This window comes from Theobroma cacao, chromosome 3, assembly GCF_000208745.1.
Source record: "Theobroma cacao cultivar B97-61/B2 chromosome 3, Criollo_cocoa_genome_V2, whole genome shotgun sequence".
Lineage (NCBI taxonomy): Eukaryota > Viridiplantae > Streptophyta > Magnoliopsida > Malvales > Malvaceae > Theobroma > Theobroma cacao.
In genome coordinates, this window is record NC_030852.1 from 118,399 (window position 1) to 140,613 (window position 22,215).

Sequence of the window (22,215 nt, forward strand, 5' to 3'; positions counted from 1 at the left end):
TTGTTTCTTAACCTTCTTGCAACCTTTTTGCTATTTCTTTGAAGTTTCCCTTTTTCTTCATATGCTTATACATCATGAATAAATATTTTATATATTACTTATTGTTGTTATATAACCATATTTTTATTTTACTACATATTTTGCTGTTTAAGTATTTATTTACTTTACTATATAGATTTTCCTTTTAACTAAAAAAAACCATTTTTTTAAACCAAATATTTTATTTTATAATTATTATTATTTATGTATATGTACTTTATCCATTTCTTTTTGTATTATTATTGTTATTATCATGTTTAGTGTTATCATGACTTCCCTATTTCTTTTGTTTTTGTATTTTTGACTAATTGGTAATTGAGTATATATAATTTTTTATTTATTTAAAATTAAAAATATTGAAATTTAAAATTGAGACCCTTCCATCATACTGGTGGGGTCTTAATCAAAATCCCTAACCAAGGGAAATTCAATCAGAATTGTGACTTCTCACATTTCGAATGGACATCCCATCATCGGTATGATTTGATATCCTCTCCATTAAATATATTTTGCCTATAGATATGTCTTACTTTCTTTCCCAATAACTAAATATTATTTCCTTTTCTTTGATTTATTATTATATTTTTTACACCTATTCTTATAACTTAACATTTTCCTCTTATATTTTAATTCACTATTATTATTATTTATAACTAAGCATTTATTCACTTTTCATGTATATTTTAGCTACCTAAATACATTTTTCTTGCAACTACATATTTATCTATTTCTATATTTGTCATATTATTCTTTGATTTACATTGAAAATAATATTTAGATATTTCACTTTTTCCTTTCTTATGTAATCTTACATTTATTTTTATACATAGATATACTTTCCATTCATCAATTTTTTTACTTTATATGAATATCTATTTTCCTATTGATATATATTTTTTTATTTTTGATCTTATTTTATTTTTTTATTTTTTTATAGATCTCACTATTTCAACAATTTCACCTCTTATACCTTTAATATTCATGCTGCCACAAACATATTTAATTCTTAACTTCGACAAGGTCTTTTCCTTGCCAAGTGCCTAACTATACCTCCACATTTTTACCTCCCAAAGTTGGAACTCGTTTCGAGTTAACTGTCTTGATGTAACCTACTCCCCGTGTCAAGTTTGACTTCCAATCATTTGGCAACATCATCTGACAAGAGCAAATCTGAGGCTCCAGTGTCGACTAATGTCTTTTTCTTTTGTCCGTTAATCTCAATGTTTGTAAACATGAGACCACATCTTCAAGCGAATCTCTTCTGTTGGATTGCGCCTAAGACTATTGATCCTAGCTTCCTAGCTTCCGAATCATGCTTATCCTCCTTGTGAGCGATGGCCACAAATTTGGCCTTCTATGGACATTCGTGGACCCAGTGTGGTCTTCCACAGAGAAAACATGGCTTTGGTGGTTCTTTTTGGTCCCCAAATGCAGCTTTCGCGACGATTGGCTTCTTGTAGTCGCTACTTTTACCTTTAGAATACCGATCCCTATCTCTAATGCTCTTCCCCTTCTCTCGGGCCTTGGTACGATTAGAGGATTTGTTATTGTGCTTTTTCAGCTCCACTAGAGATTCGGCAACACTCATGGCCTATGTAATGTTCTTCACATTCCGCCTCTAAAGTTCGAGTTTGGCCCATGGTTTGAGTCAATCCATGAATGAGAAAAATGCTTCCTTTTCACCAAATTTGTTGATCTACAACAAAAGTTCAAAGAATTATTTGACATACTCCCTGATCTCACCATGTTGAGATAGTCTCCTAAGTTTTCCACGTGCTTCATCGTCTGTATACTTAGGATAAAACTGTTTTTGGAATTCCTTTTGAAATTCCTCTTAATTCGTGATGTAAGCTCCCTCGAGCTTTACATCGTATCATCGCCTCCACCACAATAAGGCAATATCGGTCAAATACATGGCAATTGTATTGACCTTTAGGGCATGGTCCGTTATGCCCATAACCTTGAAGTACTACTCGACTCCCCAAAAGATATTGTCGACTTCCTTGGCCTTCCGCTTGCCTCTAAATTCCTTGGGTTTTGGTACCTTCAAGGTGGTACTTGTTAATGTGCCAAGCCCATCACCCGGTGTGACTACCCTTAGAGATGTGATCTCGTCCTGGAGTTCAACAATCTCTTGTTACCTGGCTAAAATCAACTCCTTTAATGCTATGTCGTAATAAGTTAATGTCTCCACCACATTGTTTATGCGTTCTCGTAAGTCAGCGTCATTTGCCTCCACCTATTCCATTTTGGTCTCAATCTCCTCAAGTTTATCTTGACTCTCTCTCACAAAAACTTCTATCTTGGTGACACGGCTTTTTAGTGCAGACAAAGCACATTTGGACTTACCTCTATTAGTAGCAGTTTTTGTTTCCCTACCTTCTTGATTCGTAGTAGATTGTTTAACAGCTGACGCCATCTTTTTCTTAATCTTCAAATCGTGTGATACCTAGCTCTGCAAAGTGTTGCTCTAATACCAACTGTCACGAGCTTGGAACTTTAGCCAAGTTCTATGCGACATTGAAGTCTCATGTTCGTAAGATTAAGCAAGCCTAAATGAGGTTTCTTGATGTTTGATACGGAAATGTAAAGTAAATAAATATGAAGAAAGAGACTGAGGAGAATAAATAAGTATTATTACTCCAATGAGAGAAAAACAAAGTACTTAAGATCTAAGCACAAAGTAAATTGCTTGATGAAAAGAAAAGTCTACCTGCGGTGGCTATTTATAGCCTCTAACCTACTTAGGGTGCAAGTAAAATAAAATAAGAAAATATCTAACTTAGGTTTCCTTGGTATGCAAGTAAAGTAAACTTATAACTAAAGAAATAATATTCCCTAGCTTGGTGAGCAAGTATCCAACCTTAACTTTAGCCTAAGGAGTACGACTCCCATGTAGCCCGTGTGGCTCCTCCAAACTGCTTCTACCCTTAGTGCTCAGGAACAGTTGTGCTGGTTCGACAGTGGTGCACCCTGCGTGTGCACGGCCTACAGGTGCACTGGGTACAGCCTGTTAATTCACCAAGGATGCGCTTATGCGTGGCTGCCCTAGCCGAAAGCCTAAATTTTAAGCACTAAGGTTTTCCTGGTGCACAGCACACATGCAGCCCAATGTGTGAGGGCATAACCCGCTAGTGCGATATGCACAGCCCAACAGCGCATGCGGCTCGCTAGTGCCCAGGCAGCTTGCGCACAGCCTACACATGCGTGGGCCTTGCGTGTTAGTCAGGGGCGTTGTGGCGCGAAGCGCCTAGAGACATGTCCCGCTATGTGCGCATTGAGAACCCCTCGTCTGCATGCTGGTCCGATGGTTGGTTGGGGTTGGACTCACATGCCGTGTCATTAGGCACATGGCAAACAATGTAAAGTACAAATTATAAAATATTTTTATAATTATTTTCTACTACAATTGGGAGGAAAAGAATGGGTAAAAAACAGACATCCATTTCTAACCTATCAGTGATAAGGTTTGACCACTATCAATCATAACTAAATCCCATTGCATTTGATCTTGGTGAAAACAACTCATCTACCATAGTCCCCAAAGTAATAAAAACTTAGGTTATAGGTTATAGCTCAAAGGAATTTGTATGTACTAAAATAAAACAAAATAGACTTACAAATGTTCGGTTAAACAAAACAATCAATAAATAGTACAGTAAACATTTAATCTATACTATAGATCCTATGAACATTTGTAAAGATTCAAAAATGATTCTTTTAACTCATTAAACATAAAAAATATAAATCGTAAAACCTTTAATTAACCAAACTTTATAATTAACATCAATTGAAAACTTATAGTGAAGCAAAATGAATTAGAATTAATTCGAATACCTTAAGCAAAGCTAAGACTTTGTTAGCATTTTCACCATCAACCTCTTCTTCAAATCATCACAATACATCAAAATCAACATTTCTACGTAAACCTCCACATCATCACATTCATGATTTCCACTGTATGAAAAGCTCCTTTCAATCTGTTTTGACTCAACTGCTCGCCAAATAACCTATTTTTCTCTAACAAAACTCTTATGTGCACATCTATTGACACTCTATAGCAATCTCTAGAAACTATTGTGAGCCTCACATCACCTGATCCCAACCCTCAGTTGTTAAGCTACAAATTTTGAGTTCAGTGAGGAATTTAGCAAGTCAGTTATGAGTCTTTTTGCGAGATTCTTTAATGGTTTTGGAGTCAAAGGTTTTCTTCTTCAGACATCATTTCAAACAGGATTGTAATTTGGGTGAGTTTAATCAATTGGAGGAGGAGGAGGAAGAGGAAAAGAAGAGGAAGAAGAGTAGAGACTACTTGCTAATCAAACACATGCAGTAACAAGTACTCAATCTATTGTGCTAAAAACAGAGACTAAGTTTATATTTCTCAAAATCAAATACCTTTGACTTGATAAATTACCCAAATTGAAAACTTTTTACTCTAGGATACATGCAGAGAGTTAGATTGAAATCTCAAATCAACAACCCTTATTTTGGGTGATATCATGTAAATCAACAAGAGAAGGAAGAAACCCACACAAATCAATAGGAGAAGTAGGAAATTTAGGCAACAAAACCCAAACAAAAAATACTACAAGATTCTCAGGCCAAAACCTCAATAGACGAATGAAGAATAAAATCCTTAAAACCACCATACCTTAGCAAGCAAAATCTCAAAAGCAACAAAACCCAAGTAGCAGAAGCAAGAAGCCACCACAAACAAAATTGATATCACGGAAATCAACTAGAGAAGCAACAAACCTAAGCGATGAAACCCACAACCAAAACAGTAGAAAAACCTCAAGCGAAAACCCAAACTGACCCTTATATTCGGAGTGGAAAGACCAAATGAAGAATTTCATGGCAAAAACCTGAAAATGTCCTCTCACATTCATCAGAATACTAAGACAGGTGTTAGACTTTAGACCCCTTTTTACCTAGTTGTTAAAGTTACAAATTTTGAGTTTAATAAAGAATTTAGCAACTCAATTATGAATCTTTCTGCAAGATTCTTCGATGGTTTTGGAGTCACAGAAGTGTTCCTCAGACATCATTTCAAACAAGGTTGTAATTCGGGCAAGTGAATAAGTTGGATGAGAAAAAAGAGGAAGAATAGAGACTGCTTGCTAATCAAACACATGCAGTAACAAGTACTCAATCTATTGTGTTAGAGATAGAAACTATAATTATGTTTCCCAAAATCACATACCTTTGCCTTGATAAATTGCCCAAATTGAAAACTTTTTACTCTAAGGTACATGCAGAGAGTCAAGTTGAAATCTCAAATCAACAACCATTGTTCGCAAATCAACAAGAGAAACAAGAAACGCATGCAAATCAATAAGAGAAATAGGAAATCCAGGAGACAAAACCTAAAACAAAAACACTAAAAAATTCTCAAACTAAAACCTCAATAGACAAACGAAGAATTGAAACCCTAAAACCACCTCACCCTAGCAAGTAGAATCCCAAATGCAACAAAACCGAAGCAACAGATGTAAGAAGCCACCACATAAAAAACTGATATCACGAAAATCAATCAAAGAAGCAACAAACCTAAGCGGCGAAACCCAAAACCAAAACAGTAGAAAAACCTCAAACATTATCCCAAACTGACCCTTATGTTTGAAGCGGAAATACCAAATGAAGACTTTTATGGCAAAAACCCGAAAATGTCCTCTTACATTCATCAAAATACTAAGATAGGTGTCAGACTCTAGACCCCTTTGTACCTAGTTGTTAAAGCTACAAATTTTGAGTTTAGTGAGAAATTTAGCAACTCGATTATGAATCTTTCTGCAAGATTCTTCGATGGTTTTTAGTCACAGAGGTATTCCTCAAACATCATTTCCAACAAGGTTGTAATTCGGGCAAGTCGAATAAGTTGGAAGAGGAAAAAGAGGAAAGAAGAGGAAAGAGAATAGAGACTACTTGCTAATCAAACACATGCAGTAACAAGTACTCAATCTATTGTGCTAGAAACAGAAACTAAGTTTATGTTTATCTAAGCGGCAAAACCTAAAACAAAAACACTAGAAAATTCTCAGGTTGAAACCTCAATAGACAAACAAGAATAGAAACCCTAAAACCACCCTGGCCTAGCAAGCAGAATCCCAAATGCAACAAAACCCAAGCAGCAGATTTAAGAAGCCACCACATAGAAAACTAATATCATGACAATCAATCAAAGAAGCAATAAACCTAAGCGGCGAAACCCAAAACCAAAACAGTAGAAAAACCTCAAGCAAAAACCCAAAATGGCGTTAATGTTTTGAGCAAAAAGACCAAATAAAGACTTTCATGGCAAAAACCTGAAAATGTCCTCTTGCATTCATCAAAATACTAGGACAGGTGTCAAACTCTAGACCCCTCTATATCCAGTTGTTAAAGCTATAAATTTTGAGTTCAGTGAGAAATTTAGCAACTCGGTTATGAATATTTTTACGAGATTTTTGGATGGTTTTGGAGCCATGGAGGTGTTCCTCAGACATCATTTTAAACAAGGTTGTAATTCGGGCAAGTTGAATAAGTTGGAAGAGGAAGAAAAGAGGAAAAATAGTAAAGACTGCATGGTAATCAAACACATGTAGTAACAGGTACTCAATCTATTGTGCTAGAAACAGAGACTAAGTTTATATTTCCTAAAATCACATACCTTTGACTTGATAAATTGCCCAAATTGAAAACTTTTTACTTTAAGATACATGCAGAGAGTCAAGTTGAAATCTCAAATCAACAACCCTTATTTCAGGTAAAATCACGTAAATCAACAAGAAAAGCAAGAAACTCAAGAAAATCAATAGAAGAAGTAGAAAATCCAAGCAACAAAACCTAAAACAAAGACACTAGGAGATTCTCAAGTCGAAACCTCAACAGACGAATGAATAATAAAAACTCCAAAACCACCCTGCCTTGGCAAGTAGAATCCCAAATGCAACAAAACCCAACAGCAGAAGCAAGAAGCCACCACATAGAAAATTGATATCACATAAAAATCAACTAGAGAAGCAACAAACCTCACCGACGAAACCTAAAACCAAACAACAGAAAAACCTTAAGCAGAAACCTAAATTGACCTTTATATTCGGAGTGGAAAAACCAACTAAAGACTTTCATGGTAAAAACCCAAAAATGTCCCCTTACATTCATTAAAATACTAGGACAGGTGTCAAACTTTAGACCCCTATGTACCTAGTTGTTAAAGCTACAAATTTTGAGTTTAACAAGGAATTTAGCAACTCGATAATGAATCTTTCTGCAAGATTTTTTGATGATTTTGGAGTCACGGAGGTGTTTCTCATGATCAATTCAAATAGGGTTGTAATTCGGGCAAGTTGAATAAGTTGAAGGAGGAGGAAGAGGAAGAGAAAAGGAAAAAAAGTAGAGACTGCTTACTAATCAAACACATGCAGTAACAAGTACTCAATCTATTGTGCTAGAAACAGAAACTAAGTTTATATTTTCCAAAATCACATACCTTTGACTTGATAAACCGCCCAAATTGAAAACCTTTTACTTTAAAATACATGCAGAGAGTGAGGTTGAAATTTCAAATCAACAACCCTTACTTCAAGTGATATCCTGCAAATCAACAAGAGAAGTAAGAAACCCATCCAAATCAATAGGAGAAGCAGGAAATCCAGGCGATAAAACCCAAAACAAAAACACTAGAAGATTCTCAAACCGAAACTTCAACAAACGAACGAAGAATAAAAATCCCAAAACCACCCTACCTTGACAAGCAGAATCCCAAATGCAATAAAACCCAAGCAACAAATGCAAAAAGCCACCACATATAAAATTGATATCACGAAAATCAACCAAAGAAGCAATAAACCTAAGCTGCGAAACCCAAAGCCAAAACAATAGAATAACCTCAAGCAGAAACTTAAACTAACCCTTGTGTTCAGAGTGAAAAGACCAAATGAAGACTTTCATGGTAAAAAAGCAAAAATGTCCTCTTACATTCATTAAAAGAATAGGACAGGTGTCAAACTCTTGACCCCTCTGTACCTAGTTGTTAAAGCTACAAATTTTGAGTTCAGTGAGGAATTTAGCAACTTGGTTATGGGTCTTTCTGCAAGATTCTTTAATGGTTTTGGAGTCACAGAGGTGTTCCTCAAACATCATTTCAAACAGGGTTGTAATTCGGTCAAGTTGAATCAGTTGGAGAAAGAAGAGGAAAAGAAAAGGAAGGAGAGTAGAGATTGCTTGATAATTAAACACATGTAGTAACAAGTACTCAATCTATTATGTTAGAAACAGAGACTAAGTTTATATTTCTCGAAATCACATACCTTTGACTTGATAAATTGCCCAAATTAAAAACTTTTTACTATAAGATACATGTAGAGAGTCTGGTTGAAATCTCAAATCAACAACCCTTATTTTGGATGATATCACATAAATCAATAAGAAAAGCAAGAAACCCACACAAAACAATAGGAAAAGCAGGAAATCCAATTGACAAAACCCAAAACAACAACACTAGAAGATTCTCAAGCCGAAACCTTAACAGACGAACAAAGAATAGAAACCCCAAAACCACCATACCTTGGCAAGTAGAATCCCAAATGCAGCAAAACCCAAGCAACAAATGCAAGACACCACCATATAAAACATTGATATCACGAAAATCAACCAGAGAAGCAACAAACCTAAGCGGCGAAACCTAAAACCAAAATAACAAAAAAACCTCAAGAAAAAACCCAAACTGACCCTTGTATTCAGAGTGGAAAGACCAAATGAAGACTTTCATGGCAAAAAATAAAAACCGTCCTCTTACATTCATCAAAAGATCAAGACAGGTGTCAGACTCTAGATCCCTCTGTACATGAGATTCATTATATAATAGATATCCAAACTTGCTACTATTGATATATAAGATAACAATAGTAGATTTAGTTACAAGCGAATTTCAATTGAAATATCCACGAAACATTAGTTGCAAGCAAATTTCAATTGATTTATCCTTGGATGTTAGGCCATATGAAAAAGGGAAGTGATTCACCTCATCAAACAGATTGCATTTTAATTTTTTTGGCCAAGGAATGAATCTAGCAGATGAAAACAATGAATTCATGATCATTTTTGACAAATGACAAAGTAAAAATAAAGATGAAATTTACACTAATTAATAACAAAGTAAAAAGGAAGAATTCAAAATAAAAAAGAAAAAGCGATGGTGCAGGGAATCAATGTTGGATTGAAGCGACCAAGTAGAAGCCTTAGAATTCGATAATTAGAATCGAGTAGACTTAACAACAACAAGTATTTAATGTAATATATATAGCTTGAAATATGCAAAAGATTTTGCATTCATCACATCCACCACCTTTACCTTTTAATCTTAATAAGACCATTGATCCATTCTGTTAGGCTTTTTAACCAACAGTTGATTGTATTCAGGCCATGACATCTACAATCCAATTAATTCAAAACAGCTTTTTTTCATAAAATTCAAATTATCTAATTTTTATTTTAATTTTAAAATTAAGAAAGCATTGTCATATTCATTTTACTCTACAGATATTCCAGGAAATAGATGCAAGTAATATGAAAATAAAAAAATAAAAAAATCATGAGATCTTTGAAGATCAAGAAAGTGATGATGATGAAAAAGAAGAAAAGGACCTCAAACTCTACAAATCTAAAAAACTAGAAGACGGAGTTGATAGTGGTGGTCAACGTCCACCTTTTCCTGCCTTTGCCCACGTCCTAACTCGTTCCCATTTATATGCTTTAGCAATTGGACGAAAATACCGAATGCAAGTCAACATAATTGTATTTTTTTCTTTTCAATAAAATAATATTCTCTTTCTTTTGTTCAGTTTTAAAAAAAATATATTGTTATAGAATATGGACACATCACACCACACTAGACCAATTCCAATTAGAGTAAATTTGATAAATGATAAAAGTGTTATCCACATTCTAGATATTTCAAGATTCATCTACATGTGGTTATTATCTAGGTGATAATGTGGGATTTATCAAGAAGATAATATAATTTAGAAATGTACCTTAGTAGGAGATTGTGATAACCATTGATCTGTAAGGGGCTTCAACTATAAATAGGTGGTCACCCTACCCTCATTTTGTATCATAGTTATTTTTCATTCCAAGCATTGCTTTAGTAATACTTAAAGAGCATTCGCTCAATATCTTTCTTTTCTTCTTGTTTCTATTTTTTTTTTTTTTACAACATGTTATCAGCACGATCACTAAAAGATGAGGTAATTTTCTTGGTTCTTCATCAACCAATTAGATTTTGATTTCATATACCGTCTAGTTAGCTTGAAGCCGACAACAGACTTAAAGCATCCCTTCAACCCCTAAAAAGATGATAGGCCTTCGGGAACCACTGTAATTGTCATAATTAATTTATAGGTCTACTTTTCAATTTGTAAAATTATTGTAAATATCAAAAAACCCAAGTTCCACATCCTGGAAGTGAGTGAAAGCAATTATATGCCCTAGTGCCTTGATGTAGAGTTATTTCTCCAAGGGCAAGGTCTTGCTAATGCAATTATTATAGACAAAAAAGCAAATGACAAAAATAAGGCAAATGCACAAATCTTCATTCGTCTTCATTTACCTGAGAGCTTAAAGACTCAATATTTATTTGTCCAAGACCCTGAGATCCTATGGACGAGGTTGAAGGAGAGGTATGATCATACCAAAACAGTTATCCTCATTCAAGCATAGTATGACTAGTAGCATCTCAAGCTGCAAGACTTCAAATCAGTATCCAACTACAACTCAACCCTATTTGATATTATTTCTAGGCTGGAGTTATGCGGTGCTAAGCTCACTAAATCATAGGTATTAGAGAAAACTTTTTCCACCTTCCATGCTTTAAATATTATATTGCAGCAGCAATATCGACAATGTCAATTTAAGACGTACTCAGAGTTGATTTCTGTTCTCTTGATTACAGAGGAGACTAATGAACTGTTACTTAAGAACCATGATCTTAGACTCATTGACTCGAAAGCATTGCCTAAAGCAAATGCAAGCTCTAGTAAGAGTATAGGTCGATTTAAGGCCGTGAACATAGGTAAGGGCATAACCCATGTAGAGGTGGCGAAAGATTTAACCGCCTTAGGTAATCCAACCTTGGCCCAAATCATGGCAAGGGTAAGAAGCACGTGAAAAAGCATGATGAAAGTATTTACCATCACTATGGCATGACTGGACACTAATCGAGTACCTGTCGCATGCCAAAGCACTTTGTTGATCTATACCAAGCATCCTTGAAAGATAAAGGCAAGCGTGTTGAGACTTACGTAATTGAGAATGTTACTGCTATGACCAACGTTGTAGCTAACAATGCCTCCGTTAAGATGACTCCCCTTGCTCTTGTACAAGCAAAAACATCCTTGGAAGTCTTTGATTTCCTTGAGGATCTTGATAGCCAAGATAAGGTATCAAAATGGTGGAGCACAGCCCAAACTTAGTATCTAAGGATTTTAATGTTGTCTTCAATTTTTTCTCTTTTTTTGAATGTATTAGTCTTGGTTGATTGTTTCCAAGGAAGAACAATATAGTTATTTAACAAAATTATTATGAAATTGATTCCATATTTATTATTTGAAATTTTTAGTCTCAGAACTAATTTGTAAATTTTTATGATACTTGACACCTCAAGTTGTCAATACTAGTGCAAATGGGAACCACCAAGAAAAAGGAAGATGTTTGTTTACTTGACAGTGCAACGACACATACCATTCTTTGTGGCAAGCACTTTTTCTCGAGTGTGACATTACGTAAAGCAAATATCCATACAATATCAGGTCCCATTAAGATAATTGATGGCTCCAGGAATGCTACAATAGTTCTACCAAATGGCACCACCTTACATATCAATGATGCATTACTAAGCAGTAGATCGAAGAGAAATCTACTTAGCTTTAAAGATGTATGTCGTAATGGGTATGATCTTGAGACAATTTATGAGCAAAATAAGGAATGCATCTACATCGCTTCTTATAAGATAAGCTAAAAGACCATCCATGAGAAGCTAAAAGCTTTAACTATAGGATTGTATTATGTCACTATTAAAGTTGTTGAATCCTACGCTACCATGTGTTGAAGACTAGTAAATCTCGATGAGTTTGGACTTTAACATGATCACCTAGGTCACCCGGGAGCTACGATGATGCGTAGGATAATCTAAAATACTAGAAGATACCCTTTAAAGGATAAAAAGGTTTTGTGTCCAAGGATTATACCTGTGAAACTTGTTCACAAGGAAAGCTCATTACTAAACCTTTTATGACAAGGTTGATCTTGAATCCTCTTCATTCCTGTAAAGAATTCAGGGGGATATTTGTGGACCAATACAACCAGCAAATGGGCCATTTCAATATTTTATGGTATTAGTGAATGCATCTTGTAGTTGGTCCCATGTTTTCCTGTTATCTACCAGCAATGTCACCTTTGCACATTTACTTGCATAGATTACAAAACTCCAAGCACACTTCCCTAATTATCCAATCAAGAGCATAAAGATGGATAATGTTGGTAAATTTACATCAAAGAGCTTTGATATGTATTATGCTTCACTAGGAATCAAGGTTGAGCACCTAGTTTCACATACTCTTACTCAGAATGGATTGACAAAATCCCTAATTAAACACATCCAAGTTATTGCTCATACTTTTTTATTAAAGACAAAGCTCAACTCTTCAACGTGGGGACATGTTGTTTTGCATGCGGCAACACTAATTAGATTGTGTCCCCACTACTAACCTCCTGCAATCTCCCATGCAGGTGATTCTAGTCTATGAACTAGACATTTCACATTTACACACTTTTGGTTGTGCTATACAGGTACTTGTAGCACCGTAAAAAAAAAAGACTAAATAGGTCCCCAACGCTGTTTGGGCATTTACTTTGGGTTTTATTCACTATCCATTATTAGGTTCTTGAAACCAATGACAAGTGATCTTTTTACCACCAGATTTATGGATTGTCATTCGATGATACAGTGTTTCCATCAATTGTGATACCTAAGGCTTCCATGGCTAAGAAGCAAAAACTAGTTGAGAATTTCTCCGGGAAAGAGAAAAATCTATCCCATTTAGACCCCAAAACTCTTTAATGTTAAAACAAGGTGCAGCATATAATCCATTTACAAACTATTGCCAATAGACTTCTTGACTCGTTTAATGACACTACCAAGGTCATGAAGTCTCATATTCTAATTGTGAATGCTCCAGCTTCGATTGTTGTTCTTGTAAGATAGGCTAAAATGGATTCAAATGGCCCATGTCTGAAATGTGGAAGATCAATAAAATCAAAAGACACTACCCCTTGAAAATGAATGGGGAGGAATCAAGAATTCGCTCTAAAAGAGCCTGGAATTAAGCTTGCTCTAGAAAAGCCTATTGCCCCTGAAGAGGCATAAACCCATGAAAAGATCACTGACCTCGAGAATACTAAGATCTCTATTACATATTGTAATGAGATTTGGGATTGGAATGAAATAATCATCGATAAGGGTTTTGCACTCTCAATTATTCATGAGACTATGAACGATGATTATGAACTGCAATCTATTATTAAATGTCGTCAAAGGCAAAATTGGCCCAAGTAGAAGGAAGAAATCCAAGTTGAATTGGCTTTTCTAGCTAAACAAGAGGGTTTCGAACCTGTCGCTTGAACCTTGACAATGGAAAACCTATTGGATACAAATGGGTCTTCGTCTAGAATCGAAATGAGAAAAATAAAGTTGTGAGGTATAAAGCTCGATTTTTAGCCCAAGGCTTATCATAGAGACTTGGGATTGATTATGATAACACATATTCACTTATGATGGATATGATTACTTTTTCTTTCCTTACTAGCCTAGCTATTTTTAAAAAACTAGAAATGCATCTTATGGACATTGTGACGACATATCCATATGGTTCATTAAACTCTAATATTTATATGAAAATTTTGTAGGGGTTCAAAATGTCTAAAGTTGCAAAGATCTTTATACGAGTTAAAGCAATCCAGTCGTATGTGCTATCAATGCTTAAGCGAGTACCTAATCAAAGAAGGGCACAAGAATGATCCTATTTGTCCATGCGTGTTATTGAGAAATCGAAAACTAGATTTGCTCTGTTAGTAGTTTATGTCGATGATATGAATTTAATTTAAACTTCAAAAGAGTTATCTAAAACTGTTGAATATTTAAAAAAGGAATTTGAAGTTAAAGATTGGGTAACTTTGTCTTGGTTTAGAGCTTGAGCACAAAGCAAATGGAATACTTGTCCATCAAGTAGCACACAGTGAGAGATTGCTTAGACGTTTTAACATGGACAAAGCTCACCCATTGATCACCTCTATGGTTATGAGATCTCTTGATCCCCAAAAGTACTCATTTCATCTTAAAGAATCTGATAAGGAGATATTTGGTCCTGAAGTACCATATATCAATGCAATTGGGGCTTTGATGTATTTGGCATAATGTATGAGACCAAATATCGCTTTTATGATATATTTGTTGGCATATTTTAGTTCTGAGCCAACCTGAAGACACTTGAATAAGATAAAACATATCTTGCGTTATCTCCAAGGAACCATAGATTTGGGATTATCTTATTCCAAGGATTCCACTAACTCTGGTTTTGTTGGATACGCTAATGCAAGATATAAATATGATTCGAACAAGGCTCGCTCTGAAACTAGTTATTTATTTTGCTATAACAACACCGCCATTTCTTTGCGCTCTACTAAGCAAACGCTAGTAGCTACATCCTCCAATCACTCCGAAATTATCACTCTATATGAAGCTGGAAAAGAGTGTGTTTGGTTGAGATCCGTTATAATGCATATTCATAATTCCTGTTGTTTAACACCGGTTACAAGTTCTCCCACTATAATTTATGAAGATAATGTTGCTTGTGTTACACAAGTCAAGGAAAGATATATTAAAGGTGATAGGACCAAGCATATCTCGTCGAAATTTTTTTATACTTACAAACTCTAAGAAAGTCAACAACTTGACATTAAACAAATTCGCTCCACCAATAATCTTATAGATATTTTTACCAAGTCATTGCCAACATCAACATTTGAGAAATTAGTATATGGTATTGGAATGCGGCAAAAGATTGATTTGCCCCTAGAGTGGCAAAGTATCAATTACCCCAAAATTGGTAAACCCTAGAAGTGACAATATGGTTTAATTGAGGGGGTGCAATTATAGACTTAATACACTGTATTCTTTTTCCCTTTTGTCTGATTTTTGTCCCACTAGGTTTTTCCCACTTAAGGTTTTTAACGAAACAGTAATAGCATGTCTAACTAGGCCACCACAATGGTGTTTCGTCCAAAGGGGATTGTTATGAAATATGAACATATCAAACCACATTAAACCAATTCAAATTAGAGTAAATTTGATAAATGATAAATGTATTATCCACATTCTAGATATTTCAAGATTCATCTACATATGAATATTATCTAGGTGATAATGTGAGATTTATCAAGAAGATAATGTAATTTAAGGATGTATTTTAGTAGAAGATTGTGATACCTATTGATTTGTAAGGAGCTTCAATTATAAATAGGGGGTCACCCCACCCTCATTTTGTATCACAGTTATTTTTCATTCCAAACATTGCTTCAGTAATACTTAAAGAGCATTCTCTCAATATCTTTCTTTTCTTCCTGTTTCTATTATTTCTTTTACAACAAATACCAAATTTTGTCATTTATTATTTATCAATATTGGATTGTGATTATATTCAATTAGTTGAATTTTGGACGACAATGAAATGTTAAAGAATATTCAATTTATACCATTTGAAAAATTTTTAGAAAGCAACAGTTATATATTGCGGCATTTCATGGTAAGATAGTAAAGCACGTGTGGTTATTATGAAAATGCAAATTGATTTCAAGTTTAGTTAAAGTCTAGACTCGTAATAATAATGGTAAGGCATGCACCATTTACATGCATTTTACTCTTTAAATTTACTTTGTGAGATGCATGATTTACGTTACCATCAATTACTTATTTTGGTCTTAAAAAAATTAATAAATTTTATATATTATTGTGTTAATATTTATTCGTCAAATTTATCAATTGATTGTTATTAAAGAATTATGAAACAGTTTTACTTCAAATCTGTTCTTTAAATAAGGAAATTATATACCAACTAATGAGCTAAATATTTGGATGCGAATAATTTAAAATTATGTAATTTCATTATAAATAGTAATGTTTTAATTATTAAACATAGATTTAATGGAGAAATTATCAATTAATTCTAAGTTTATCTTATGCTACTTGTTGAATTGATCAATTCAATCCAAGGCTGTTTTTTTTTTTTTTAAATAATGGTTGATATAATTGAAGTTGATGACATGAATTTGAGCATGATGGTTGGCACATAAATTTGTAAATATAAACGTGGTGATTTATTCGTCTATAAAATAGAACATGCGTTTGGATTTTCATCACTAAACAATTGGGGAGCGTAAACATAATGAACAAAATATGGAGTGTTGCCCTCTTTACTTTTGACCTCTACTTTTTCTTGTTGCTTGAATTCGGTAACTTGAGTTTTTTCGCTGGATTTGGCACCATCTTTCACGTCATCCTTTTTTGCTTCCTTCTTTTCTTCCTTTGCCTCTGTTTTTGAGCTTACAATCTCCGCATGTTTATGCACATTTTTCCTTATGTATGATAACAAATCATCGGACTTGATAGTTCCTTGTACTGTTAGAGTTTGTGCTTTCATATCAGTCTTAACACTGTAAATACCTGCATTCCATTCCATTTATGATGAAGGAACCTTTAAGTTAGACACATTGAGCAAACAGCAATATTGGAAAATGGAAAATTGCTACCTTTGTGCTTCAACAACTTCTTTCGTAGGTCTTGTTCACACTTGTCACAGTGCAGATGCACCTTCACTAATGTTGTGCTTAAAATTGGCTGTATATGATCAAATATAATGTCAGATGCATAATTAAAAACACAAATTCATTTAGTTACCTGTTTTTTATGGTAGATGATGTGTAACTTAATCATATGCTAATATATATAGGGTTGTTTAAGTAAAGCTCTGTAAAGCATACAGAATCAAGTAAGGAATGATATAGTGTGTGTGTGTGTGTGTGTGTGTGTACCTCTTGGGTTTCCTTTACTTTGGTCTGTGTTGCAGCAGCTTTCTCCTTGATCTGAGGTGACACTAACTCCACTTTTTTCTGACTCAGTTTTTCTATCAGCTTGTGGATTTTTATCACATCAATCACGCCTTTAACTTTAATTTCACCTTTTTCTATCTCAACGTCCACGCTATGAACTCCTGCAGCACAGCAGCATGAGCATGCAAGCTTGTGAAGAGTAAGTATAACCTATATGTGTGTGAAGATGCGTGCATATGTATATACATATTGCATACCTTGAGTCCTGATAAGAGGCTTCTTTATCTTGCGAGCGCATTGCCGACAGTGCAAGTTGACTTTATAAACCGCAGTGATCACTCCATCAGTCGTGGCTTTGTCTTTCTTTTTCTCATCGCCCATTTTAAGAAAGGAGAGGTGAAAGATGAAGCCAGAGAGGAAATGAGGGAATGGCAGTCACCCAAAAAGCCTAATATGAGTTAAAGTTTGGTTTTAGGGTAGATGAAATTGAACATGTTGGTTGGTCGGTAGGATCTGCTGAGGGCAGCTCACCCACTGCTTGAAACTTGCAGAAACACCGAGATGCTTTTAAAGAATTAATTAAGACAAAATCTAAAGGACAATCTAAAATCAACTTGTACAAGTTTCCCATCTGTTTTGCACATTACGAGGCCTTGGGGTTCAAATGACCTATCAACTATCTTTCTATACAACTTCGAAACAATTGGACTTGAAAGCAAGCAAACTTTTTGGGAATCTCAGCATTAAGTTACCAGTTTTTCGCCAGAAACAAGCATTAGCATTCTTTCCTTTTTCCTTGTGACGTTGCCTAATTGCTAATGCAGCCTAGCCTGAAGGCGAGGACCAAAACGTAAATTTCTCACGCAGAATAGAAAAGGCTAACAATGCGTTCACTTTTTCAGTTTATTTTTTCAAATACAATCTTCCCCGCTACAAAAAGCAAACAAGTCTCAATTTTCATCACAACAATAACTAACTCACCACATGGTAATCATAGTAAGAGAGATAACACCCTCAATCGTTCAAGCATATGATTACATCAGAAACTCAACATTCCTCTTAGCTCCCGCGGTAAGTTGTGAATGAGAACGGTGAAAGCAGTAGAGGAACGTGAAAATGCTCCAATTTCTGTGACTCTTTGATTTCAAAGACTATTGAGACATAGGGGAAAAAGCCTACCGGGCAGTACTTACCCGTGTTAAAACTTATCCTGTATACTCCAGGGCTCACTGCATCTACCATGCTTATCAAATGACCACTTCGTCCATCTCTATCAGTAGTTGAACATCCTTGAAGAACCCAACCACCTCTATCCATCTCACCAAACAATGGACAAGGTTCACCACCCTTCCACATTTCCAAACGTACTTCAATACCAGCAGCTGGAGATCCCCGAGAAACATCCAAGACATGGGTAGTAATGGGTGGTCGACTTCGAGCTTGGACTTGAGGTGCTTTTCCCGGAAAAGCTTCTAAAGAAGCACTTAAATGCTGTCCAATTATGCTCACACGCTCTTCTAGATTTCAAGAAATGAAGAAGAAAAATGAATGGTGACCTAAATCCAAACCATTTCAACGCAACGCAAGCAACTTTGGACTACATGGTACCAAAAGATGAAAAATCAAATGGGAGTTGAAGAAGAAAAAAATCTCTTAAATCAACTGGTGACAATTGACAACAGCTCAAGAACATTTTTAGTAGTTCAAATTTTTTGAATAATAATGTATCAAACTTTTTAAAAACAGTTACAAGCACCCCTTATTCTATTGAAATTGTTTTTCCCAAAAGATTATGTTAAGCATTAGTATTTTAGTAGAACATAGAGGACTACATTGAAAACAAGGAAACTCCTACTTTTGCAATTTAGAAACTAGTTACCATCCTTTGGCAGGAAGGATGTGGTCCTTAGGTCACCAGACATTGCAGTGCTTCATAGCAATTCATTTATTTCAGTATGCATTTGATGCTATTCTTTTAGGAACATGCAAGGTAATCAGCCAGTAGAATAAAGTCTTACGATGAGAGATGGTAAAAGCTGAAATAGCATGTAGGTTAAGGACCGCAAATGCAAGTGTTGAGAGTCTATGTATGCACAATGAAGGCAAACAATGTTCCATTTTCAAGGAAAAAGAAGAAGTGGAAATGAGAAGGAAAATCAAATTTACCTTCTGCTTTACTCACAACCACCTTTGAATACTGGCTGCCTGTTGATACAGCTTCTGCCTTGGCAGAGAGAAGCTTTCTAAGACGCAATTCCGTTATTTTCATCTGCTCTTTGGCTGCTATCTCAAGCTCAACTATGGGCCTGTTCCAGTACCGATTCTACAAGGGCAAAATTTAGAATTATTCATATCAATTTCAGAATAGTAAAAACTCAGAACATATTTGTAAAATTTTTAATATAATATTATAAATCTATAAAATATTAATATATGGTATATAAGTGCTCAACTATAATAAATTTAAAACATTAATATAGTATTTTGAAGATAGTTATCTTGTTTCAAATTATTAGAATTACCAAACATGTTTAATGTTTTCGAAATTCGAAAAGAAAACAAATCAAAACAAAAAAGAAATTTTTGAAAACAAAAAACATAAAACATGAAATTAAAGGCAATACCAAATGCACCCTTAACTTTTAGATTATGGCAGCTTCTGAAGCAATTTTAGCTCAAACTTTACCGTCAATTCAGCAAGTATTTCAGTAGCACTCCTCCCAGCTGCGCAGATGAGAAATACATGTCCAAATTTTTGTCTATATCGAGCATTCCAGTCAGATAGTTCCTGAAAGGCCAAGATGATCACTCTTTACAGGAAAGAACTAAGTTAAAAAAAATCGCCAATCCAACAAATATAACGTATTTTCTGCATGTGTCTGCATTTAGGTAGCTTTGGGGATTTTGTTTTCTGAGAGCCTTGTTTTCAGTGCCTAATAGGCTTCATATTATTTTACTTGTTCTACTGAAGCAAAATTCCAACCTGCAAGCCCAAATCAGTGGCAGTTGCTAAAGCAGTTGATTGTTCTCCCTTACTCCACCTGTAAAAAAGAAGTAATTTCAAGTGAATGAACAAAATGGGTAAAGAATCAAAGTCATATTTTTAATAGAGAGAGAGAGAGAAGAAAGGATAAATTCAAAGAACACATGTAACTAGACAGTGCATAACAAGGATGCTATGACTGTTCCACTTTGAAACCAACAAGTGTTGAAGGGTTTGATGATCAAATTGGAACTTGTTTGGACTTAACCTGACCTCATATCATAAATAAAGATAAGTTGATTTGGTTTAAGTTTCATGTCCATAAATTCTCTTTTATTTCCGGGTTAGCTATATTTAACAGATTAAGCACATTTTCCAGTATCCAGGCTTGGGGAGTTCCTTAAATTCTACAATTTGTGCTCTTTGCAATGCCGAAGGCAATTCAGAGACTACTTGTTTTTTACTTGCAGTTACTCTAAAGTCCTATGGAGTAGGGTGCTACAAACATCACTGATTCAGAGATTTCTAGGAGATTTGCTTACTGAGTTGGCTTGGGCTATTACTATCCTAAAAGGGGAGACTAATTCTTCTTTGATCTTGCACTTGGCTTGTACCGCATACATTTATCATAGTTGGAGGGAGAGGAATTCAAAGAACCATTCTTCAACGACAAAGTCTCCTGTTGCAGTTTTTAATCAAATAGCTGAAGAGATTCAGGCTAGGTTCAATTCTTTACATATTCATATTACTAATCCTTTACATGTGGAACTATGTAGGAAATAGGGTATTATTTTCTGTGTAATCTTTCAGCTACTGCTATGTAGGCTTTGCCTTTTTTGGATGATTAATGAAATTTCAATTATCGAAAAAAACAAAGTGTTGATTGAAAACATGAGATGTAAATAAAGAGAAAATTAATTCATGCGAAACAGACATATGTAATTTAATGGCTAAATCGTAGACAAAGTAGAGTCTAAAGCAGTTGAAAATTGGTTTGAACCAAGGTAGAATAAAGCTACAAGATGAGATAATCTAGAAACATATTAGAAAGAAGAAATCAGATAAAGGTCGACATCAGGTAGCGGGTCATATTGATATGCTATGATGTTTCATAATACAAGCATATGGTTTGATGACATCAAGATAGGCAAAAGTAATCAATAATTATTGGTATTGATATAATTAAAAGAGGAAAAAGGAAGAGAGAGAGACTGAGCACTGGTGGTGTGAGAAGAAGGAGAAGGGGATTCTCCGATCTGAGGATGAGCTGCAAATGCTTCCAGCCAACCATTAACATCAACCTTCACCATCAAATTAATAAAAAAAAAAAAGAGGATTTATTACTCCTAGTAATATTGTTTTGTAAAGTATAAGAATAATCGATTAATCACATAAAATAAAATAATTAAAATAAAAATAGAGAAAGAAGGGACCTTGTTGAACCAGATATCCGTGGCGGCAGAGACAGCATGATCCAAGGAAGGAAAAGGAGAGGCCAGAGCCATTTGCTTGGCGAATTGGGTGCTGCCGCAGCATGCTAGCGCTTCCTTCTCATCCACCTTCATCTCCTCCATTGCTACTTTTCTATTCTGCTGACTTGCTGTTGCCGCTGTCACTGAGTTTAGAATTTATGGATCAAAAGACGACCCCAGCAGGATTCGAACCCTCACCAGATGGTAAATAATTAAGAGCCCTGAGTCCATTTAGATGAATTTTCTGGCTCCACAGTAATGGACTTTGAAATAGAAAAGTTTTTCCAAAAAAGAAAGCGTTTTCCCTTGTTTGGTAAATTCATTAATAAATGTTTTCAGGTGCGAAAATTTTCCTGATTTCACAATCACCGTCTAGTAGATTTGGTATCCTTTTCATGTTCATCGCGGTGAACAATGATTTGATCGTTAACGATCTTCAATTACTATGTTTGATGTAATATTATAAATGGTGTTTGGTATTGCACTGAAAAAAAAAAAGAAGCTCACCAAATATAAAATATCTAAAATAATAATTTTTTTAAAACGCAAACAATAATTTCAATTTATATGGAAAAA

At 34.8% G+C, this 22,215-nt stretch overlaps 2 protein-coding genes across 3 annotated transcripts; both read right to left on the bottom strand.

The window, feature by feature from the left end:
- On the bottom strand, positions 16,402 to 17,846 carry LOC18603802 (heavy metal-associated isoprenylated plant protein 3). The gene is made up of 4 exons (XM_007035988.2): positions 17,442 to 17,846; positions 17,167 to 17,345; positions 16,885 to 16,972; positions 16,402 to 16,798 (listed from the first exon to the last, which is right to left on the bottom strand). The coding sequence occupies exons 1-4, from the start codon at positions 17,563 to 17,565 to the stop codon at positions 16,461 to 16,463; spliced, it is 729 nt and encodes a 242-aa protein (XP_007036050.1). The 5' UTR covers positions 17,566 to 17,846; the 3' UTR covers positions 16,402 to 16,460.
- LOC18603803 (uric acid degradation bifunctional protein TTL) lies at positions 18,056 to 21,918 on the bottom strand. 2 transcript variants are annotated; one of them, XM_007035990.2, is made up of 6 exons: positions 21,601 to 21,918; positions 21,380 to 21,468; positions 20,168 to 20,225; positions 19,871 to 19,972; positions 19,351 to 19,507; positions 18,056 to 18,698 (listed from the first exon to the last, which is right to left on the bottom strand). In XM_007035990.2, the coding sequence occupies exons 1-6, from the start codon at positions 21,739 to 21,741 to the stop codon at positions 18,244 to 18,246; spliced, it is 1,002 nt and encodes a 333-aa protein (XP_007036052.1). In that variant the 5' UTR covers positions 21,742 to 21,918; the 3' UTR covers positions 18,056 to 18,243. The 2 variants fall into 2 exon arrangements, with proteins under 2 accessions (XP_007036052.1, XP_007036051.1); XM_007035989.2 differs by having other exon boundaries at positions 18,056 to 18,701; positions 21,601 to 21,916.